General features: G+C 37.7%; 1 protein-coding gene across 6 annotated transcripts in view; it reads right to left on the bottom strand.

Annotated features, from left to right (window-relative positions):
* PPP2R2C (protein phosphatase 2 regulatory subunit Bgamma) overlaps positions 1–20368 on the bottom strand; it is a 186783-nt gene that overhangs the window by 109755 nt on the left and 56660 nt on the right. For 2 of the 6 annotated variants that reach the window (XM_071447394.1, XM_071447398.1), the window contains exon 2: positions 4581–4672. The exons of 3 other annotated variants lie outside the window; for them this stretch is intronic. In XM_071447394.1, coding sequence (XP_071303495.1) covers positions 4581–4619 — 39 coding nt within the window. In that variant the 5' untranslated portion in view covers positions 4620–4672. The remainder of the gene's footprint in view (positions 1–4580; positions 4673–20368) is intronic. One more of the 6 variants, XM_071447400.1, reaches the window with a different exon arrangement.

The following is a 20368-nucleotide window of genomic DNA, read 5'->3' as shown; positions in this document are numbered from 1 at the left end:
TACCCAAAATTCTAAGAGAAACACAATGCCAAAAACCTATTTACAATTAAAGCTTCCTTTCCAATTACATATCAATCCTTCTGAATGTTTTTTCATAGTTCTGGAGTTTAAAGAACACTGTCCTATTGTGCTCTACCTGACATGAACAGGCAGCCTTCACTCCAGCACTCTTACAAAATTAAGTAAACTAGCACAGAGACTCCTTTCTCAAAAACCAAAATGTTGGTGCAAACATTAGCAAAAAAACCCCAAAAAAACCTCAGAATTTAAAAAATATTTTAAAAAAGCAATTGCTACCCAGAATAAATTTAATTCTTAAGTTATCTCCACTACTTCCAACATAAAGAACAAACAGGACATTGCTCTCCCAACCTAGTCACAAACTGCCAGAATACACTTTTTCATTCTCTCCTACTTAATTATCAAATTAAGCTCTTTTTCTTTTGAGCAATATGAATGGCACAAGGTCACTGAGCACTTAGCACAGAGATAGGATCTGATAGATTGTTACAGCAAAACCTCTAAATTCCATCTAACAACTCAGCTTCTAAGTTCAAATCAATTTCCTGGAATTTTCATCACTGGGGTTTTTCATTACAGATTAATAAAAATTAAGGGATTGATTAAAATTTAAGTGCCTTTTAAGATGCATCTGTCCTTTAAAACAAATTAGGTTCTCTTTTTCCTGAAGCATGCTCTTAAGTATTTTTTATAAAAGAACATATTTCCTAATTTGCTTCATCTCCCTGTAAGAGCCTAGAGTATTTGATCAAGCAAAAGAAAACACACAAAAACCCACAGCCTCCTGGCACAGCCATTTAAGTGCAGGAGAAATTCACTATCAACTCCAAATGTACAGTAGATGAGCCTAAGAAAGCAACTGCAAACAGTATTTAGCTGCAAAAACCTTCCTTTTGCCCCAGAAAATCTCACAATTCCAGAGTCTCAGTATTTACTCTGCTAATTTTTCATTTGCTGCATACTAAAGTAGAAAAAACTTATGGAAAATTTAGATTTCATCAGCCTCAATGGTCTTGAGCTGTTAGGTCTCAGCAGGCTTCCTAGAAATTGAAGAATGACAAAAACAAAAACCATGAGATTTTGTAGTTGATCTTGTAGCTTCACTTTGTGAGTCAGGATTTTATGGAATGCAGAGAATGATGGTTACCTGTGCTGTCATTATGATAACCAAATGGCATTCTCAGAAGCCTCCTGAAAGAGGATTTACATTCTGTATCACCTTTTTATTTTTTGTCTGCACGTCTCATCCTGCATAAGCAGCATTTGTTTTGGTAGAACTGTTTTCAACATCTGACTTCAAATACTCTGCTACCAGATTAAAGGTGACACTCCCAAAAGCAATTTCAATAGGCCTAAATTTTCTAGGCACTCAAAAGAAAGTAATTAAATGGGTGAAATAGTTATTGTGGGACCTGGGGGATTATTTGCTTGTTTTTTCCTTGCACTGAGTCTGCTATAAATACTTATTACCAGGATCACAGGAATACCCAAGATTTAGGGAGGGTTGGCTTATATGTGCACAGAAAAATGTATTCCCTGCCCTGTAAGAGCTCACAGCAATGGTTCTGCAACACTTAAAACCTTTAAAGATGCCGCAGCAGTGCTGTTGAATACTAAACAAATTTAAAACCAAGCATTTTTCATATCCTCTATTAAGCAGCTGCTCATTGCTAATGGTGTCTTGTCACAAACTGCTGGACTAAAACTGTGAACCTAAAGACTAATGGACAGTAAAAACAGTCCTTCATGAAACCTAGAGAGACAAGTGACAAATTCCTTCCTACAGTCCCAATAATTCTAAACAATAACCTGATAGAAGCCTGTGATGGCCATGTGATAAGTCTGTGAAAGCAGTTGTACAGCCTGATAGTTGAGCAATGAGATTTCATTTCTGATAGCTTTGGTACTTTAGTCTCCTTTTTACTTACACATGCCAGTGGCATAAAGCTTTGATTAGGAGGCATTTCCTCCTGCTTTATCTCAGTAATTTCTAGGTGCCTCAAATAAACACTTCCTTTTGAACAATCTAAGATTACACAGCTCCTTCCAGATCATCACAAACAGACCAATGTACTTCACCCTAACTCCAAACCTACTAGGGAAACACTTTTCAAGTATCTTGAGAGGACTGGAAATAAGCCAAGTCCATCCTGGATCTATTATAAACACAGATCTATATTATCTTCACAGACAGAAAGTCATAAAAGGAACAACATTTTAGCATGGGGGTTTTCCAACTGTGCAAAGACCACACATTATTCAATGTGAACCTAAAGTGTTTCTTATCCCTTGTTTTGCAGCCTGTTTCTGACACTTAAACTCTGTCCCTTAAACTGTTATCTAGTGCTTGGTGAAAAAAAAGTTTGTAAATTGAGCCTGAAGCCTCAAACCAATTTACTGTATCTTCAGGAAAATATTTCAATACATTCTTGAAAGACTGGTTTGACCTTCCTCCACTCCCAGTCCCTGGGCAGAAGCTCTGAGAGGCTGCACAATCACTAAGATATAACTGGAGGTAAAGACAAGTTGATAAAGTTACTGTTGATGTTTTTAAGACAGGGATCTGTAACTATGAACATCATGCAAAGCCTCTTCCCATGTAAGCAGTCCCAGCAGAAACAACAGATTTGTGTAAATCAGGACTCCAGGATGAGGGAGCTCTGGATGCTCTGGGTCCTATGCTGCTTTATACATGTGCTACTTTAGATCACCACCACTCAATGCAAATATGCAGAAAAAAAAATCAGACTCTGTATTAATTAGTATTCACAGAAAGCAGATGCAGAGACAGATGAATTTGTGGTCTGAATAAATACTGTGTGAAGAAAACAGTCTCTATGACCATTCTTGTGTTTGTCCTAAAAATGTATTTTTGTACTTGACTTTAAAATGATGTCTATTATAAAAAAGGTTTAATTGTGATAAGGTATATAATTATCTTCAAAGGTTTACATGGCAGAGAGGGAGTTTGGAGCTGAATTCTGGACTTCAGATGTGAGGGAGGCCAACTCTGGACCTCTCTACATCTTTGTCAACATCAGTAAGAGATTAGCACACTGCATTCAAAAGAGCTGAAAAAAATCAAATCCACATGATTTAATGGCACTATACAAACATTAAATAAGGTGACTTATTAGCAAATGTCCTAATGCCATGTTTTCTCATGACAAGGATCCTCGAACTGTTTTCCACTTCATGGATCAATCTCAAATGACTTCTTAATAGGACTTTGTCATTAATTTTAATTATGAAGAGAAGTCCATAGCCCCTGCTACCTGATAAAAAATTTTAAAAAATTTAAAAGTCAGGAACTGTTTTAGCTGTATATGGAATGAATACTACTCTGATTCATATCCTTTAAAGTTAAAAAATTAAGAAATCCCTTCAGGAAGTCTACTTTGACCAGGAAAATTAACTCTTCTTACTCTATGACTTCATGGAAACAGACAGGAACAATGTTACATTTATACAATTATTGAATTGTGCTATAGTCTCTTGTTATCACTCCTGTTTACAAACAGCCATAGAAACAGAGTTAAACAGACTTAAGGGCCTCAACTACAAATTACAATCAAGGCATTGCAAATCCTTCACACAGCATTTGAAATTAGAAAAGTAATTTACCATGACCTAACAGCCTTGCTAAGCCTTTGTTTCCCATTTTCTCAGATTTATTTCTGTGTTGAAGAGATGTAAATTTGGCTGAAAACAGAATACTTCTCACCGTATTTGAAGTATGTAGTGCTTAACTCCAGGAATGTGTAGGGGAATTAATTTGCCCAAGTGGTAAGCACTCATTAGTGTTGCTCTGAAAACCTGCATCAGTCATTAATTCCTCTCACAAAATTTATCACATATTTGTGGTTTGGATGACTACTATCTATTGTGACTGCAATACATACTCTTTATTTTCATACAGTGTAGAATGCTGCATGTCTAGCTTTAGATAGGCAGATTTCATTAATTGTAAAATAATCTAAAAAGGAACAGTAGTTTACCAGCTTAATTGATGTTAATATCTAAATTACATAGTAATTATGTAAAGAGAAATGGTTAAGATATGGCTTTGCAACAGAAACCTAATCATTCATTTAGATACTGGAAACCAACATACACTTTCTTATCAATTTCTGGTGCATTTCAAAGCATGCCTCTTGGTCTAGTGCCCGACAGCTCCTCTTGCACACAGGGCTGCCACCAGTGACTGCTTTTCTGTGCCACATTTACAACCAGGCTGCATTCAGTTATTCACATGCCACTTCCCAAATGTGTACATAAAGCATTGACAAAGCCTTTAGCAACAAAACAGTGCAAAAAGAAAAAAAAATGTAGAGGTGCCATCCAGCCACAAAGAAATATCAAAATGTGACAACAGTCAAGCAGAATAATGCAACCTCAACGAATCCAGCCCACGCTACTTTATGACACATGAAGTGATTATCTGTTCAAGACTGGTGGCTCACTCAGGACAGGGGCCAGCCTCCATCAAGAGCCCATCCTGCAGGAGCCACTGCCCTGCAGCAGCCTCTGCACACACAGAGACTCTTCCACCCACTCACCTCCAGAAGTGACTTCTTCAGAACTGGGCTGAGGAGCATTGGCAGGACAGTGTGGGGAAGCTTGCATTGCTGCTGCCCTTGCTATACCTGTCCTGTGGAGAAATAGAGGACTTAATTTCCAGGGCTGTCAGACAGCACCTTCCACATTACAAGTGACGGAAAAAGAAATGAATTTGAAAATGCCTGATTTGAGCAAGTACATTCTGGGGTGTGGTGAAGAACTCCCAGTTCCTACAGAAGTATTTGGATTACTTTCACATCTTGCTGGAGCTCCATTTGCAGCAAGCTGGATTCTTTGGTTCATGAGCTGATGATGCTCTTGCATTACCTATGTAGCAAGCTGAGATATGGTCATTGAGAGCAAACACAACTAGACAGCCTAAATAAAATAATTAAGGAAATCATATTTAACATCATCTCTCAACTCTGATATGAACAAATAACCATTGAGTAGTTCTCCCTTCTATCTCCTTTTCAAAATGGCAGTTTTCTGCTCTTTATAAACTTCCTGTACAGAAACCATTACTATATTAATTACCTAATAGAGCAACAGTTATTTTGCTTCTCCTGTCCAACCCATTCCAACGAGACACTTTATTTTACTTCCACATTAATCTACATAGGCTTACCACAAGAATCAATCCTAACAAAGACCTTTTTCTTTTTTAAAGGAGAAGAGGAAACTTTCCACAGTTTTCATGGTTTCCAGCTGGGGCAACAGTTTTCAGCCACCAGTTTTTAGTATGACACATTCAAATGATTTGTATATCCCAAAGTGCAGTCCATTAGAGAGAGAGAGAAAGAGACAAAAATAACTCCATCTGAAACACATGAATAAATCATTCTTTTGAGCATGGTGATGAATGCAATGTTTTTTCATTTCCAAACCAAGTCTTTAAAGCCCTACTGAAACAAGTGTGTTTGTTCCAAAAGTGATCCCTGTATCTTTCAGGAGTGCCGTGATGGTTTTTGGTTTTATTTTCTTTTGAGGAAATGTCAAATTTAGACACCAAGGACTGGAAGCTAATGACGAACCACTTTTTTCTGGTATGAGTGTGCACTGAATACTGATGTTCACAGGCAGGAACAATTTCCAATAATTAATTGGAAAAATATCAGCCTTCATTGCATTTGCTTAACTTTGGTCAACAGCAACGTTAATCTTGCAAGTGAATTGAAAGACAAGACAAAGGCTATACATGTGAGGTTTATACATAATTCAGAACTGCTGAAAAGCATGGAAAGCAAGACAAGAAAAACATTATTATAATATGGCAGAACAACTCTACTAAGGAAAAAACAATAACCCCAAAAACCCACACATTCATGTATTGCATCTATTACTTCAACTGAAGAGTAAATGTAGGGGTAAATAGAATTGTTCACTTCTTATTTGGGCAAAACAGACTCATGCATCAATCACTTAAAAAAATTCCAGACAGCTTGTTTTCTTCTTTTTTTTTTTAATTTGCAACTGCATACTGTTTTTCTCTGAAGTTCCCAGTTTCCAACATACTAACCCATTCAAAGCAATGAACAGTTTGTGTCTCTCAATATCTGCTAATTGGAGTATAATTATAGCTGTCTATGAGCTATGACTATAAACAGACTTTGCCAAAATATTTGAAAGAAATCTCCAGGAGAAATAATAACTGGTCACATATATAATACCATATTTAATAAATCCATATATTTAAATATAAAATAAGATACAGCAGGTTGGCTCAAATAAATATGATTGATTATTTCTGTTCTGGGCACTACACATTGATGTCCTATTCACCTTCTAAGAGAGTGATTATTTTCATCATTAACAGGAATTCTAGTAAATCTGCTCCACTTCTTTGTGTGACAAAAACAATGAGCATCAGAAAGAAGCAAAATGAGAAGAAGCTGACAACCTTAGGTTTTATGTGTTACCTAAAGCCTTCTCAGAGTCCCCAGAAAGTCATGACACATGAAAAATCTAGATATTACAGTAACAATGCATTGATAGCACTGATCAGATCTCCAGAGAAAAGATTACAAATACTTTGAAATATTTGCCAATATCTTCTAATAGTCATTGAAAGGACTAGAACTTCTAATTTATCTACTCTCCCTGAAATGCAAACTGGTAAATTCTAAAACTGTGGGGAGGGGAACCACTACAATTGAAAGCAAGAGCTGAATTGGTCACAGTGTGGATTTTGGTTTCCTTACTTTAGTAATCTACAAAGATATCCATGCCATGGTTTTCACACTTTGAGGGTACCATACATTTATTTCAGAAACAAATCTTAAGTCTTCAAAACCAAACATCTTATGTTTAAATGCTTCAAAGAGCCTTTGCTTACACCATCCTGATTTTCTCCCCACAAATTACTGTTCTCCAGCCTCCCACAGTCTACATTGGCCTATGTAAACCAAGCACTTCAAGAGGCACTTTAACCATATGTGATATTCCTAATAGGTAGGATCACTTTCACTGTCTGGGAGAGTAATTCATGGAATAAAAAAAGAGAACAACTTTGTCTCAAGGAAGATACATTCCAGAGATTAGTCCAATTCAAACAGAAAGTTCTTCCATGACAGAAAGCTATTTTTAGGATGAATATGCATCCTGCCACCAAATCCAAGCTAGAATACATCTTCTAACTCCATATTTAAATTTTATGTAGGATCTATCATGCATATAAGAACTAATACAACTCCCAGACTGACTTATCACCTCCACCAGAAATTTTCCTGTGAGTCCTATAGAAATCACTGGTTTTTCTACAGTTCATCTTCCCTTTGAAAAATGAAGAAAACCCACCTTTCAGTCTCCATGACTTGGACAAGGAATGGTGAGCAGCACATATTGTGGGCCTTTACATGAATGAATCCACGCATCTATGGCTACAGCAGTGGATTCCCAAGTGACAAGATTCAGGTGGTGCTTGAACATAACCTTTCCCATTCCCTGCAGGTATGAGAGGACTCTAGTCCCACCTGGGTCTCTCCAACCAACCTACAGCTGGTGAAATAAAATAAAACCTACAGCTGAATCATGTCAGTCATCACTGTTACAGAGCCCATACTTAAATACCAACATCCAGAAATGATACTGCTGGTACTTGAACTTTAATTTACAGTCTCCACAGAGAAAGGAAAATGGTAGTTTCAATATACTACATGGTATGGTTTTGCTAAGAACCTATGATTTCTTTTAATGCAAACTAAAAAGAATATTGAATATAATTTCCACCATTGCTATTTGAGTTATCAGATTAAAATGCCATCTTTCTCACTAAGAAAAGAATCAACAAGTCTTTCTTGAAGCAGAAATGTCCAAGGCTATTTGGTATATACTTCAAACAATCTCGGCAGCCAGTGGTGGCCAAAAGCATATACTGATTCATGAAAAAACATACAGAAAATTCACTCTGGTGCCAGCCAGGCTTAGGGTGTATTCACTATGCACTGTGGACTGCAAGACATCTAAAACATCCACAGTGATAACTAACATTACAAACTCACTGCTTCACTTCCAAGTTACAAACTAAGGCAAGGCAAGAAATGGCCAAAAAAAAAATCTATATAGACTCTGAGTAACTTCAGGATGTTCAGCAAGAAGTGCAAAATTCTGCACTTGGAGTAGAAGAGCTCCAGACATCTGGCAACCATCTGGAAAGGACCTGTGGTCATCCTGGAAGCTAGGTCAAAGAGCCAACAGTGGCTTTGTATCAGCAAACCACGCTGGTCCAACACTAGGAAGAGAGTGACCAGAATAAAGGGAAATCATGCTCCACTCACCCCTAATGTTTGAGCAGTGAGCAAGAGTTCAAAGCTCTTCCACAAGTGACTGAACCAGGTTATGATGAAGTTAACCATTTTTAAAGACTGATTAATTGAAATAAGTAATTCTGCATGCGACACACAGTTTTTTCTTCCAAAAAATTCAATTGTGCAAATTCTTCAGTCATAGTCTGTTCCTTTACAGTGGGTTAATCTTTCAGGTTTGTCCTTAACCAAGGAACTTTAGGATGCTCTTAACAGGAATCACCAGCTACAGAAAGTCCCCTCATCAGCTTAAGTGTTTACCTAAATGTTCTGCACCTGGCTCAAAAACCTCTCTCTCATAATGACACTGTGAACTTTCTGGAATCTGTAAAAGCATAATTTAGGAGGATAATATGAACCTAACAAATTAGCACAAACCCAAATGGACAAATGAAGGGAAAAAAATTACTGTTTTCTTAAGACACACATTTTTAAGGTTCTAGTAGACACAACCCTAAAAATTATCTCTAGCAAAGAAAAATTATTTAAGTCTAAAACTATGGTACTGACATTCATGAAATATCCTGTAATTTTTTTTTTCAGAGAGATTTAATTATACCTTTCATACTACTCATGCATTTAAAGATCTTCTGGTTAGCATTAATTTGAATTCTATTGCCACATAAATTAATACAACTTAGACACATTTTTCAGCCCTTTAAATAACAAAGTGATGTGTCCAGGCAGCATATTCTTGAAAAGGAGAAAAAGACATACAATTAAAACCTGAACTGCAACTACTTTACATTTCAGAAAGTTAAAAAGTAGCCTGGAGCTAATTACCTCCAAGAGAAAATCTGGAGAGCAGTTTTGCTTCAAGCAAAGACTTAACAGTATTTAAAAGAAAACAATATGCAGCATGAGTAAATCATATAGCAGATAAAAGGGTCAAAGAAAAATAAATGGGTTGTACTCAAGTTAGTATAAATCTGAATGCATTAAGCTCCTAAGGAAACTTGCAGACAGTATTAAGGTCACAGCATTCAACTTATAATTTTAACCCTGATTTTAACCTTAAATCTAATAAATCATATTATGCATGAGAATTTCCAAGTAGATTTCCTAACTCATTATGCAAATGAACAAAATGATAACTAAATAGCTACAGCACAGCAGCCACAGAAAATCTGTTCCTTTGGTTAAAGGACAGCATATGGGTTACTGATGAACAGAATTGCAGTAAATCCTAAGAAAAGTAACAAATCCACATAATTTTAAGTCCCAGAAATTTTTGTGCTAAACTGCAGAATGTACTTACATTTCCTGACAGTAGTAGGAAAATACAAGCTTTGTAGAGTCTAACAATTCTGAATATGGTAGATGGGGTTCAGCCACAATTTCATCTTTACCTACTGCTGTCCTAAAAACAAAGCCAGCAATGGTGTTGAATCTCTGAAGATTTAGCACACTCAATTTCCAGAAAGGTTTTAGGTGAGCACTGAGATAAACTCTTCAAAAAAACCTCTTCCAGTACTAGGAGTTATAACCTTCATCCCCACACTATACAATGTAGTACTGAAGACAAAAGTAACTAAGGTTTCTGTACAAAGTAGTTAGCACAAACAGATGCAGAGATTAAGAGAGATGAATATAGATGCAGAATAGATGAATACAAGTTATAGATGCAGAATAGATGTGGAGGTGAGACACTGGAACAGGCTGCCCAGAGAAGCTCTGTATCTTCCTTGAAAGTGTTCAAGGCCAGGTTGGATGGGGCTTTGAGGAACCTGCTCTAGTGAAAGGTGTCTTTAAGGTCTCTCCTAACCCAAGCCATTCTATGACTTCATAAGATTAAAATCATGACTCAAACAAAATATGTGGTTTGTATATACATACATATATTTTTCTGGACTTACAACATGTACATAGAGTACAGCCAAGCAAAGCCTGGACCCAATCCTGCTCCAGCCAGTGGCAGGTTCTCAACAGACTTCACTATAGAAATATATAGATACTAAATTTAGTATATAGATACTAAATTACAATTACACAAAGGCTTTTAAAAACCTGTCAGGATACTAAAGATGACTTTGCTGCTGTTTATTAGAAACATGTACAGCAACCTTAGTGTCCTAGCAAAACTAGGTAGTGCATTTCTGTTTTTTAAAATTTATCAGAGTAAAAAAATGAAATGAAATTAAAATAAAAAATGCTGTAATTTAGTCACTACCATTTCTGTAGCAGGATAGCATGAGAGACTGAAATGTTAGTGGTTAGTGCCTAACCAACCATTTGCAATAGCTGAGGGTGCTTTGCCAAGGCTGGGTTTGCAGAGTCCCAGCCCAGGGGCAGAGGGGGTGAGCACCCACCAGCAGAGGCCACAAGCTGGGGCTTGAACCATGTGAGGGAGAAGGCAGGTAAGAAGCAGAGGTCAGATAATGCTTTTTTATCACCCTTAGATAACAGGCTCAGTTGTACAGCTTCTCCCTGGGAAGGACCAGGGCATTCACACAGGCCTGAAGGTTTTCATCCCTTCTGATGGGGCACAACTGGCTCAACCATTCTGCCATGACAGGCAGCTGCCGTGTCTTTGAAGGTGTCATAAACAATCAAAGACCCCCAGAGTGCCCTCTGCCTAATTTTTTGGGCCTTCCACCAGAGGACTGCATGTGTTTCACAGTGTTATATCAGACAGTGTAAAACTAACCCCCCCAGTAAGGGAGAGATGTCTGACATAAACCTGAACATTTATTAACCCACCGAACTTTGTGTTTTGGGGGCTTCCCCAATCCCAGCTGATCAAGATGGACATCATCACTTCAACTAACAGACACCAAATAACAACAATCAAGTCTCCTTGCTAGATGGGTGGTGATATCCTTCCTCTCCACTGATCCAATCTTTTCATTTTCTTCTCATTCTTTCTTTCCCTTATGTATTTTCTGAACTGGTATCTTTATACTTTTGTACTGTTATATTACTACAGATAGATAATAACCAAAATGCTACATACCTCCTTTCCAAGGCAAGCCCATTATTCTAAAATAATCCTTACATAAATATATCTACAATATATATTAAAAAACAGTCATTCACTGTCATTTCTTTGTAATCTGCTGCAAGAGATCCATGAACAAGAATCTCAGCCACCCTCACCTTCAGGGGAGAGTAATAACACAGAGAAAATGCCATTAGCTCTTCCCTTATCATAAAATGATAAAATCCTGACCCTGTCCTTCAACCAGGTCTGTTGATATGAATATTTTTAACTGGGATCTTACCCGAGAAGGCTGCCAGACTTCCCCCCAGAAACTCCTTTTCAGTAAAATGGTGCAGAAGAAGGACTCTTCACATTTTAAAAAGACCTTCCCCCTGCACCTGAGGGTCTACAGATCAGCTAATAAGGTCCAAGATGATTCTGAGTCACATTTGTGTCCTTTAATGACAGTAAAAGAAGAGTACTAAGTGACACTTCCAGGTCTTGCGCTCACAAGCTTCAATGGATATACATACAGAGAGCAGAAAGAACTTGGCTAAGAGTACCAAATGAGTTGTGGTTTTGGCTGGACTACCTTTTTTTTTTAAATAAAGACTCCTGGAACTCAAACAGTAGCAAGTACTGCAGATAAAAGCCAAGTACCACTACAATCTAGTCAAGCAGCAAATGGAAACAGAATAATTGTAGTCAAGGAAGGAATTCTGTGTCCTTATTTCTCTCCCCAGCAGTGCTTGGATCTACATATTCTTGATGTCTCTGAAGTCTGAGCAGGGAGTATTACTTCCAGAGAGACAAATTCTGAGAATTTAAAGCTTTAGGGTCCTGCTTGAACAGAGGTGCAACAGTTGCCTTCTGGCAGGAATTAAAGCTGGCATGGAAATTTCACAAAAGGAATTAAAAGATGTTCTGGAAAGTGGCCAAAAGGAAATCAAAGGAACTTTAGCAGTACGAAGACACATACCAGAAGCACATGAAAAGGAACTTCAAGACAGACCATTAGGTTTGAGAGTTAAGGTTACCCATCTGTTGCCTGGGTAGAAGGCTGTGTGAACCAGGGGAAAATATTAATTATTCCTGTGAGATATTTAGTCCAAAAATATTCTCTCTTACATAATTTCCAGTCTTGACCACATGTCAGCTGTCAAGGGGAACAGATGTATTTTAGATTCAGCCCATGTTCTGACCTATAGGAACTGATCAACGTAGCCTCCTTTCTGTTCTTCAAGTGTGGTATGTTACTGGATCTGAGAATCAGACTGGGAAAAAAGACTACCTGATAGCCAGTCTGACAGCTATCTGTGAGTTAAAAGATCTCAAATATAGATAAACTATAGCTCATGCCTTATATCACAGTAATTGTAAATATCTGATATAGGCATGAGTAACCAGTTATTTTACAGAAACATAACATAAAAAGTGGACAGTTGTTAAAGCAGCTAGTTTTGAAAACAGAAATGGAAATCCATGGAAATTATCTGAATAGCCCCACAGCTGAAGAGATGAGCTCTGGGAGTTTTTATTTGTAGAAATGTTAAAGGGATCTGTTGGACTACTGCTTTTAAGAACTGTTACGATGAACAGGTGTTTCACCCCATCTCTACTTTAGCCCAATGTGCTACTATTGAACTCTTTCAATAAACTCTGCTCATGCTTCCATCAATAAAAGCAGGTTTTGAAAAAAGGAAAATCTTCCTGTGTTCCATCAGAAGGTTTCTCAGTAGGGCACAAAACAAGGAACAGAAAAAAAAATACTCTTTAGATAAACTCACAAGAACCCCCACTTACAAGCTAAAAGACAAGAATTTCACAAGTTCCTTGCCCAGGATATGTAAAGTAGTGAAGTTACTGTTTTTATATGAAAGGATTGTCCTCAAGTTTGCTTAAACTGTGCAGCGGCTCTCCCAGGGCAGGTTTCACCTATAATGGCATGCCCTAGTTAAAATGTTTAGGTATTTCTTGCTGTCATGTGTAGTCAAGTCTCATCTAGTTACTTTTATTTATTTTAAACTTACAGGTATTGGCACTATTTCCCCAATATATCTTGCCTTGCAAAATCCTGCAGGGTTTCACTTACACAATAAAATCTCAGATTATGGAGCCAATATCTGGACTGCAGTGCAAAAACTCTAAAGGCAAAGCATAGGAGACTCTGGCAAGCTCTTTTATTCCTTTCCTCAATTTCAATTATTTGGATTCTGTTTTTGTGTTAGATTATGTCTGTGCCCATATGCACAAATTTCTCAATGAAGATTTTGGATCAAAGGTGACTTAGCAAGAGGTTCATTAAAGGCTTTGAAATATTTGCAACATTTCAGAAAAGAAGACTGCCAAACTGAGGAGTTTTCAAGAAAAGGGTGTAAATTCAACTGCTAAAAAGAAAATGATTGAGTTCAGTCATTAAAATGTAAAATATAGGAGTAGTTTCCTGTGCTAACCTCAATATAACTACATTCATCAAGTCTCATCTGTAATAACCAGGCTGGTGTTTGCTCTGTGGAATCCAGACTGCTAATTCTTCCCATTTACAACTCCTCCCTGGCTTTCAGGAACAAAAATAATTTTCTGTCTAAATATACTTACACTTAACAATCAGAAATGAATCCCTCTGCAAACAACTCTCCACACTGGCAATCACCTTTGTTAGTAATTATTTATAGTGCAGAAGCATCCAAGCTTTCTGCTTTCACATTTAACATTACTACTATTACTACAATTTCCCAGGTACATCCAGGATAGCTGTCAGACATTTTTCCAATATACTTATAGTTTGTATTTCCTTCCTTCCTTCTACTGTGCATAAATACTGCAAAAGCCTTATAACAAGGTGGTTTTGAAGGAGCACAGCAGTAAGCTTCACTTCTCTGGAAGTCTTCACCATGCTGACCAAGCTGGTGCCCACTGAGCAGCTCACAGGGAGCAGCAATGGGACTCTGGTGGCAAATTTGCACCAGGACAAGACAGCACTGCCCATGGTCCCCATGCTCTCAGGGGCAGGCAGCTGTGGTGGCTCCCTCTCTGCCAGCAAGGGACAAATATCAGCCAGGCCAGGCTGGCTGACATTTTCTGAAGAAGCCTAGATTGGTGGGCTAACCAGAGCCTCCTCCCCTCTGCTCTGATACTTCCATGCAATGGGAGTGGCTCCAAAGCAGCAGGGAAGGAAAGATGGGCGTCCCAGGCTACAGATTCCTCTGGAGAATGGGCAATTTGCTGACAAAAATGGCATCCATGTCAATTTCAAACCAAATCCTCGATTTTAAATGCCTTGAAATTAATTTTAAGGTTGGAAAAAGTAAAAGATATTTTCAATAAAACAATTTTAAACAAAAAAGCTGGGAAAAATCAACACAACAAAGAGCTGGTTGTTTGTACTCTGTACAAATCACATTCAGCAGTAATTTCTGCACCACGCTTCAAAGTTAAGGCAACTAAAACCCTTTATTTGGATGTTGCAAGAATTCTTGCAGCTAGTAAATACTGAAGTTTTAATATAATTGGCTGATTTGCAGTATCATAATTGCTAACAGATGCAACTCATTTGTTTTAAAACTAGCACCTTTTGTAATATTTGCATAGTAACACAGAAGACCTGTACTGTATTTTCCTCATTTTTCTGAAATGCAAATGGAAGCACAGAAATGTCTCCTCTACCAAGTAAGGCCACACTTAATCATGGAAAATAAAACCCACGTTTAAGGAAACAGATTTTCAGAAAGCCACAGCTCATCACCACCACAGGTGAAAATCAGAAATTCAAGGACACTGCTCTCAGCCCATGGTGGAAGGAAAGTTTTGCCTCAGTCAGACACAAGTGTCACTCCCCTGAGCAGCGCTGTCACACTTAGACCAAAAGGTCTGTGAGTCATATGGGACTTGAAGGACAGGGCCCTACATACCAGGACCTATTTCCTCCCAGTGCTGAAACTTCTCCATAGCCATTCCAGGACTTCCAGATTCACATTTCAAGCAGAGCAGCTGGGAGGAACACAGGCACATGAAACATGCAGTAGCAGTGATTCACAAACCTTCTGTGAGTGTAGCATACTTTTGTGTTCCAACATGCACAAAATGATATTCATATTGTACCTGAGCAATGAAAATAACCATCATCCATATGACTTTACTGCACTCTGAGTAAGGCATTCCAGGAAATTCTGTAAGATGTAATAATTCATATCTACCTATTTCAAAGAGGCTGCTTATGTGAATTCCACTTTGATCTTCACTGTTGATTAAAGAGAATATACTTGACCTAAATCTTCCATTCAAAAGAATATTATAGAATACACATCTGACTCCATCTTGTACTGGTTATTCCCATATCACAGATCTGCATGCAGCAATAAAAGATATCAAATCAAGCAGGGTGTCAAATTAACATGTAGCATGATGAAGAGTCTCATGTGCTACCCTGGCATCCAATTCAGGCCTACACTCACCAGTCCACTGTGCCTATTTGTTGAATTTTTCTAATTTATTATTATTACTATTATTATTGATTTTATTCATTGAAATTTTCTTTTTATCACAGCACAATGTAGAAATAAAGACATTATATCAGAAATTATTTATTAAATAATAACAGATTCTGATTTACAGCTATACACTTATTAAAGACATTATGCCAGGTTATATCATAGATTGAAACCTCTCAAACAGTACCACATGACTGGATGAAAGTCTAGAAATAAATTATTGCTAATTGGTGACCAGCTCGTTGCTTGAAAACTAATTTTTGTTTCTATTTGAAACGTTCATTTAACATCTTAGAATAAGGATAAATGATATGGAGTCATTAAAATCTGAGATAATGAAATAAACAATAATTTACTTTTCATTCAACCCAGATGATCTTTATTTCTACTAGAAATTGGCCCAGAAACTGGTAGAGCAGTTCATGGTTATCTTTAAAGCAAACAGCACTACCACAGGCAGCATTAGCTTCAAAATTTACACAAATGATGTTATTTTGTACAGTCACTGATGATTTGCAACACCTGAGTCACAGGAACAACAAAAGCACTGCAAACAGGAAGAAGTATGGTAACAGTAACTAAGTTCTAATCAGACTTGCATTGAACTAGAGAATAATAAACCAACTCTTAGTCTTTACTTTTTTCTGTACTCTAAGTAAAACACATAAATGTCATTATAATACAGATGTTTACATCCTTTTCTTCTCTTTTTTGTAACAGATGGATCAGTGAATATGAAAGGGACAAACTGCTATATTTAACAATACAGATCCCAAACCCTGTCCTATTAATAATTCACAGAAGTCACTGAACTGCATGGCATATTGTGCTGAGATTTTATTAGGAATCAAATCTCTTAATGCACATTTTTATTATTGGTCTTTCACTGGCAAAATACAGTCTGCTTTTATTTGCACTGAAGCAATAATAAAAACAGGAACAAGAGCTTTTCAGCAAGGTTACACTCCTGAGAACAGGAACTCTCCTACCATATATAAGGCTGCTTTGCTTAGTGGGGCTTTTGTTCTTGGTAAAGATTTGGGGAACTTTCACCAGGAACAAGTAAAATAGACCACACTCATGACTAAGGGCAAACTCAGCATTAACCTGAGAACCATGAAAACAATTGATCAGGAAAGTGCCTCAACATGGCTAGAAGTTCATTTAAAACCCTTTCTCGTTTAAAAAATCCCAAAAGTGCCCATATTAACTTTATCTAATTTTATGAGATTGTTACCTTTCCCTGGCTACAGGGAAATTAACCTGAAATTACAGAGATTATAGTTTGAGCAAAAAATTTGTGTTCTCTTAGCAGACAGTCCTTGAGACAAAACCTTGCAATGGTGATTAAATAAACTGTGGATGGGAAGTTTCAAAGTTACAACTAGTAATGATGTAGTAACACAAGGTAAACAGTAAGGATGGATTACCTTTTTATGGCTGTAATAAAAGATAGTTCGTTCTTCTTCATTATAAAATATTCAGTGTTATTGTATAGTGTTTCACATTTTAAACTGATGGAGGAGCAACATCTACCATTCTCTAAATTCACCATTTAAATACATAAGGTATTGCTAAAATGCCTGGGGTTTTTATGTTTACGTGGACAACATATTAAAAATATACTGCTAAGTACAGTTTTCACAATACATACACTAAATAAACTTCTCCCATGGTGAACAATGACACTGACTCTACCTGCACAACATTGTTTACTTTTACATCATTCAATACTTTTAAACTGTCAGTTTCAATTAGAAAAAGATCTGGCAGACACAGCCAGCTTGCATGGATCATATTTCTATGCCCATGTTTATCTTACACACACATTGCACAGCTCATGTCCTGAACTTCTGGTTTTAAGGTTTATATGTAGCTCAGTCTGTTACATATAACAGCTATATAGATAAATATACAATAAACATTTCTATTTGTAATGTTTCTAGTCTGCTGGCACCTGGAAAAGCTCCAGATTGCTGCAATTATCTTCTTTTTCAGCTCCTTGTTGTCACTGTCATGGAAGGAGCTCAGCTTTAGCTAATATTCTACATGGTCCTTTTCTTCTGTTAATACATCTATTCACTTCTCCAGGACCTCTAGCACTATACAGCAACCAAATACATTTATTATTTAGATGGTGAGTGCAAGATCATCTGCTGATTACATATGCATGCAAAGAGAGCCAAGGTTGCCATCAGTCCCTAAGGGCAATCCACCAAAACCACTGATCCAGCATCAGAGATTTATTCCTTTGCAAACAGGAAGATTGCAGCCCAGCCTAATGACACTTGGTAAAGCTTTAAGGGTACATGTGACACTGGTGAATAACTGCTGTGTGGAGAACATGACATTAAATGAAGAGCCAAACCAAGTTAACTGCATGCCTTTGAAACACCTCCTGCAGCTCAGAGTGGGCTGAAGTGCCCTCTTAGGATGATCTAACAACGAGTCCTTAAAACTCCTTGAAGAGGCAGGTCTTCTTCTGAGGAGGCAGTAACAAGTTAACACTAGCACATTCCTGCTCTTTGGGGAAACTGGGAACAGCAAACTGAGAAACTCCAAAATCCCAGCCTAGGATCAACATCCTAAGCCCAATCCTGATTTATGATTTCTTCCTCAAGTACGTTTGGCAAGCAAAATAGAGACAACAATATTATGAGCCTAATAAATGTAGCATGAATGGAGTACTTTGAATGTGTAGCTGGTGCTGCATCATTGCAAGCTGACAGTGTAATTCACTCTGGCTAAATCTATCCTGCCTTTTCTGGCTGTTGGAGAGAATTGCTGGCCCATGTCACCCGTGCAGACATTGCTTTAAATATCTGTGCTGTGCAGATCCAAGCTTCAAGCAGTACCACTGTTTGGTTTTCCTGGATGCTGAACCCCACATCCAGCTGAGGGTTTGGGTGAGTGAGCAAAGGGACAGGACTGCAGTGCAAGCCAGAGTGACAGCAATGCTCCAGCCCTGCCTCTGTGGCTGCACCCAACTAAGCTGCATGAATAAAGATTACAAAGTCAGCAACATCACTTGGATGGAATAAACCTTATTAATCCAAATCTTCAAGGCTACTCACAACATTCATCCGAATACCACTGTGAATAAAAGAACCAAATCCATGCACAGAAAGACATAACCATATCCTGTTTAACAAGGAGCAAAGTCACGCTTTGACGAGGTTTACCCCGTTCACCCTTGAATCACGGAAAAAAATAAGAAACACAAGTGACTACACTAAGAATGAGCAATAATTTCCATTCTGTTTCAAAATTAGTTCTGTAAAAAGATTACAATCATCAATATTCACAAAATAAATCCTGAAGTGGTGGAGGTTAAGAGGAAGAGTTACCTCTTGTACTTCATTGATAAGGAGAAATCAGTGAACTAGACGGACCAATGGTGAGCCTGAGCCAGCAGAGTGTTACTTGTTTGCTATACTCATCCAATTAATACCTCAGGTATTCAGGTCTAATTCAAATTATATTTGAGATGTTTATGAAAGAAAATATCATAAATAAATTTTTTTGGCAGATGAAAATTCATAATTTCCTCTAATTTTGATTACTGAAGAAGAGAGATGCTAACATCTTTCATTAAGGCAAAAAAAAAAAAGGCCCCAAAATGTTTTTATTATCTGCAGATGACTTTTCTTTACAATCATTAAGAAAAAAAAAGGGTTCCTTCTAGAATAAATATTTCACATGGTTATGATTCAATATGTTCTATACTGCACAGCTAATTCTCATAATTCTTCAAACATCAAAATTTAGGACATTAATACACCATTAACATGATTAACTTTTTCACAGAAGTTAAGCCATATGGAACCAAATGGCACAATTTCGCCATATAGATGTATAGATAGAGCAGGTCACCTTCTGCCCCACAGCACCAGTGCAACTCCACTGGCTCCACTTGCATTTGCAGGCCTAGACCAAGGAGGAATCTGTGTGTCTTCAGAAACTGGATGTATAAACTTTTTATTCCTCCCCAAAACAGAGATACTCCATAAAAAGCATCAATTCATAGGCTAGACTTGTCTGCATGCAACCTGCAATATGCCTTCACCCAGCAGAGAAGAATTTCTCCAAATAAATTAGGGATCATGGAGATGAAACACATCTTTAACATAGTTTGGCAAGAATAGCACATTTTGCTCATTATTTCTGTTAATTGTTAAATCAGTAAAATACAGAGTAATGGAATTAACCTAACAGTTTAGGAAGAGTGGCACCATTGACTCCTGCAACTTTTTGCCCCGACCAGGAACACAGCAACCACACCAGGCAATTCACTGCTCAGAATCAGATCCTGTGGCTGATCCCAAGGCCCTGGGACAGCAAAGTGTATCAGCAGTCCTGTCAGTTTTACCATTAATCTTAAGCACAGTAACACCAAGGGAACTCTAGGACTGAAAGACATCCTCTGCCCTCTAAAGCACAGAAGCCTCTTCTATCCCCCTTCCCCCAGCTCACAATTTTCTTGCCCTCTCCCCCCAGACTCTGTCGGTACAGTAATGAAGGATCATGTTTCTCCATCCAACCCATCTTCTCTCCTGTGCCTCTCCTCTCTCCTC

This window comes from Agelaius tricolor, unplaced genomic scaffold (genome assembly GCF_023055355.1).
Source record: "Agelaius tricolor isolate 1412-34295 unplaced genomic scaffold, bAgeTri1.0.p SCAF_24, whole genome shotgun sequence".
Lineage (NCBI taxonomy): Eukaryota > Metazoa > Chordata > Aves > Passeriformes > Icteridae > Agelaius > Agelaius tricolor.
This window is presented reverse-complemented; position numbering and strand designations above follow the sequence as displayed.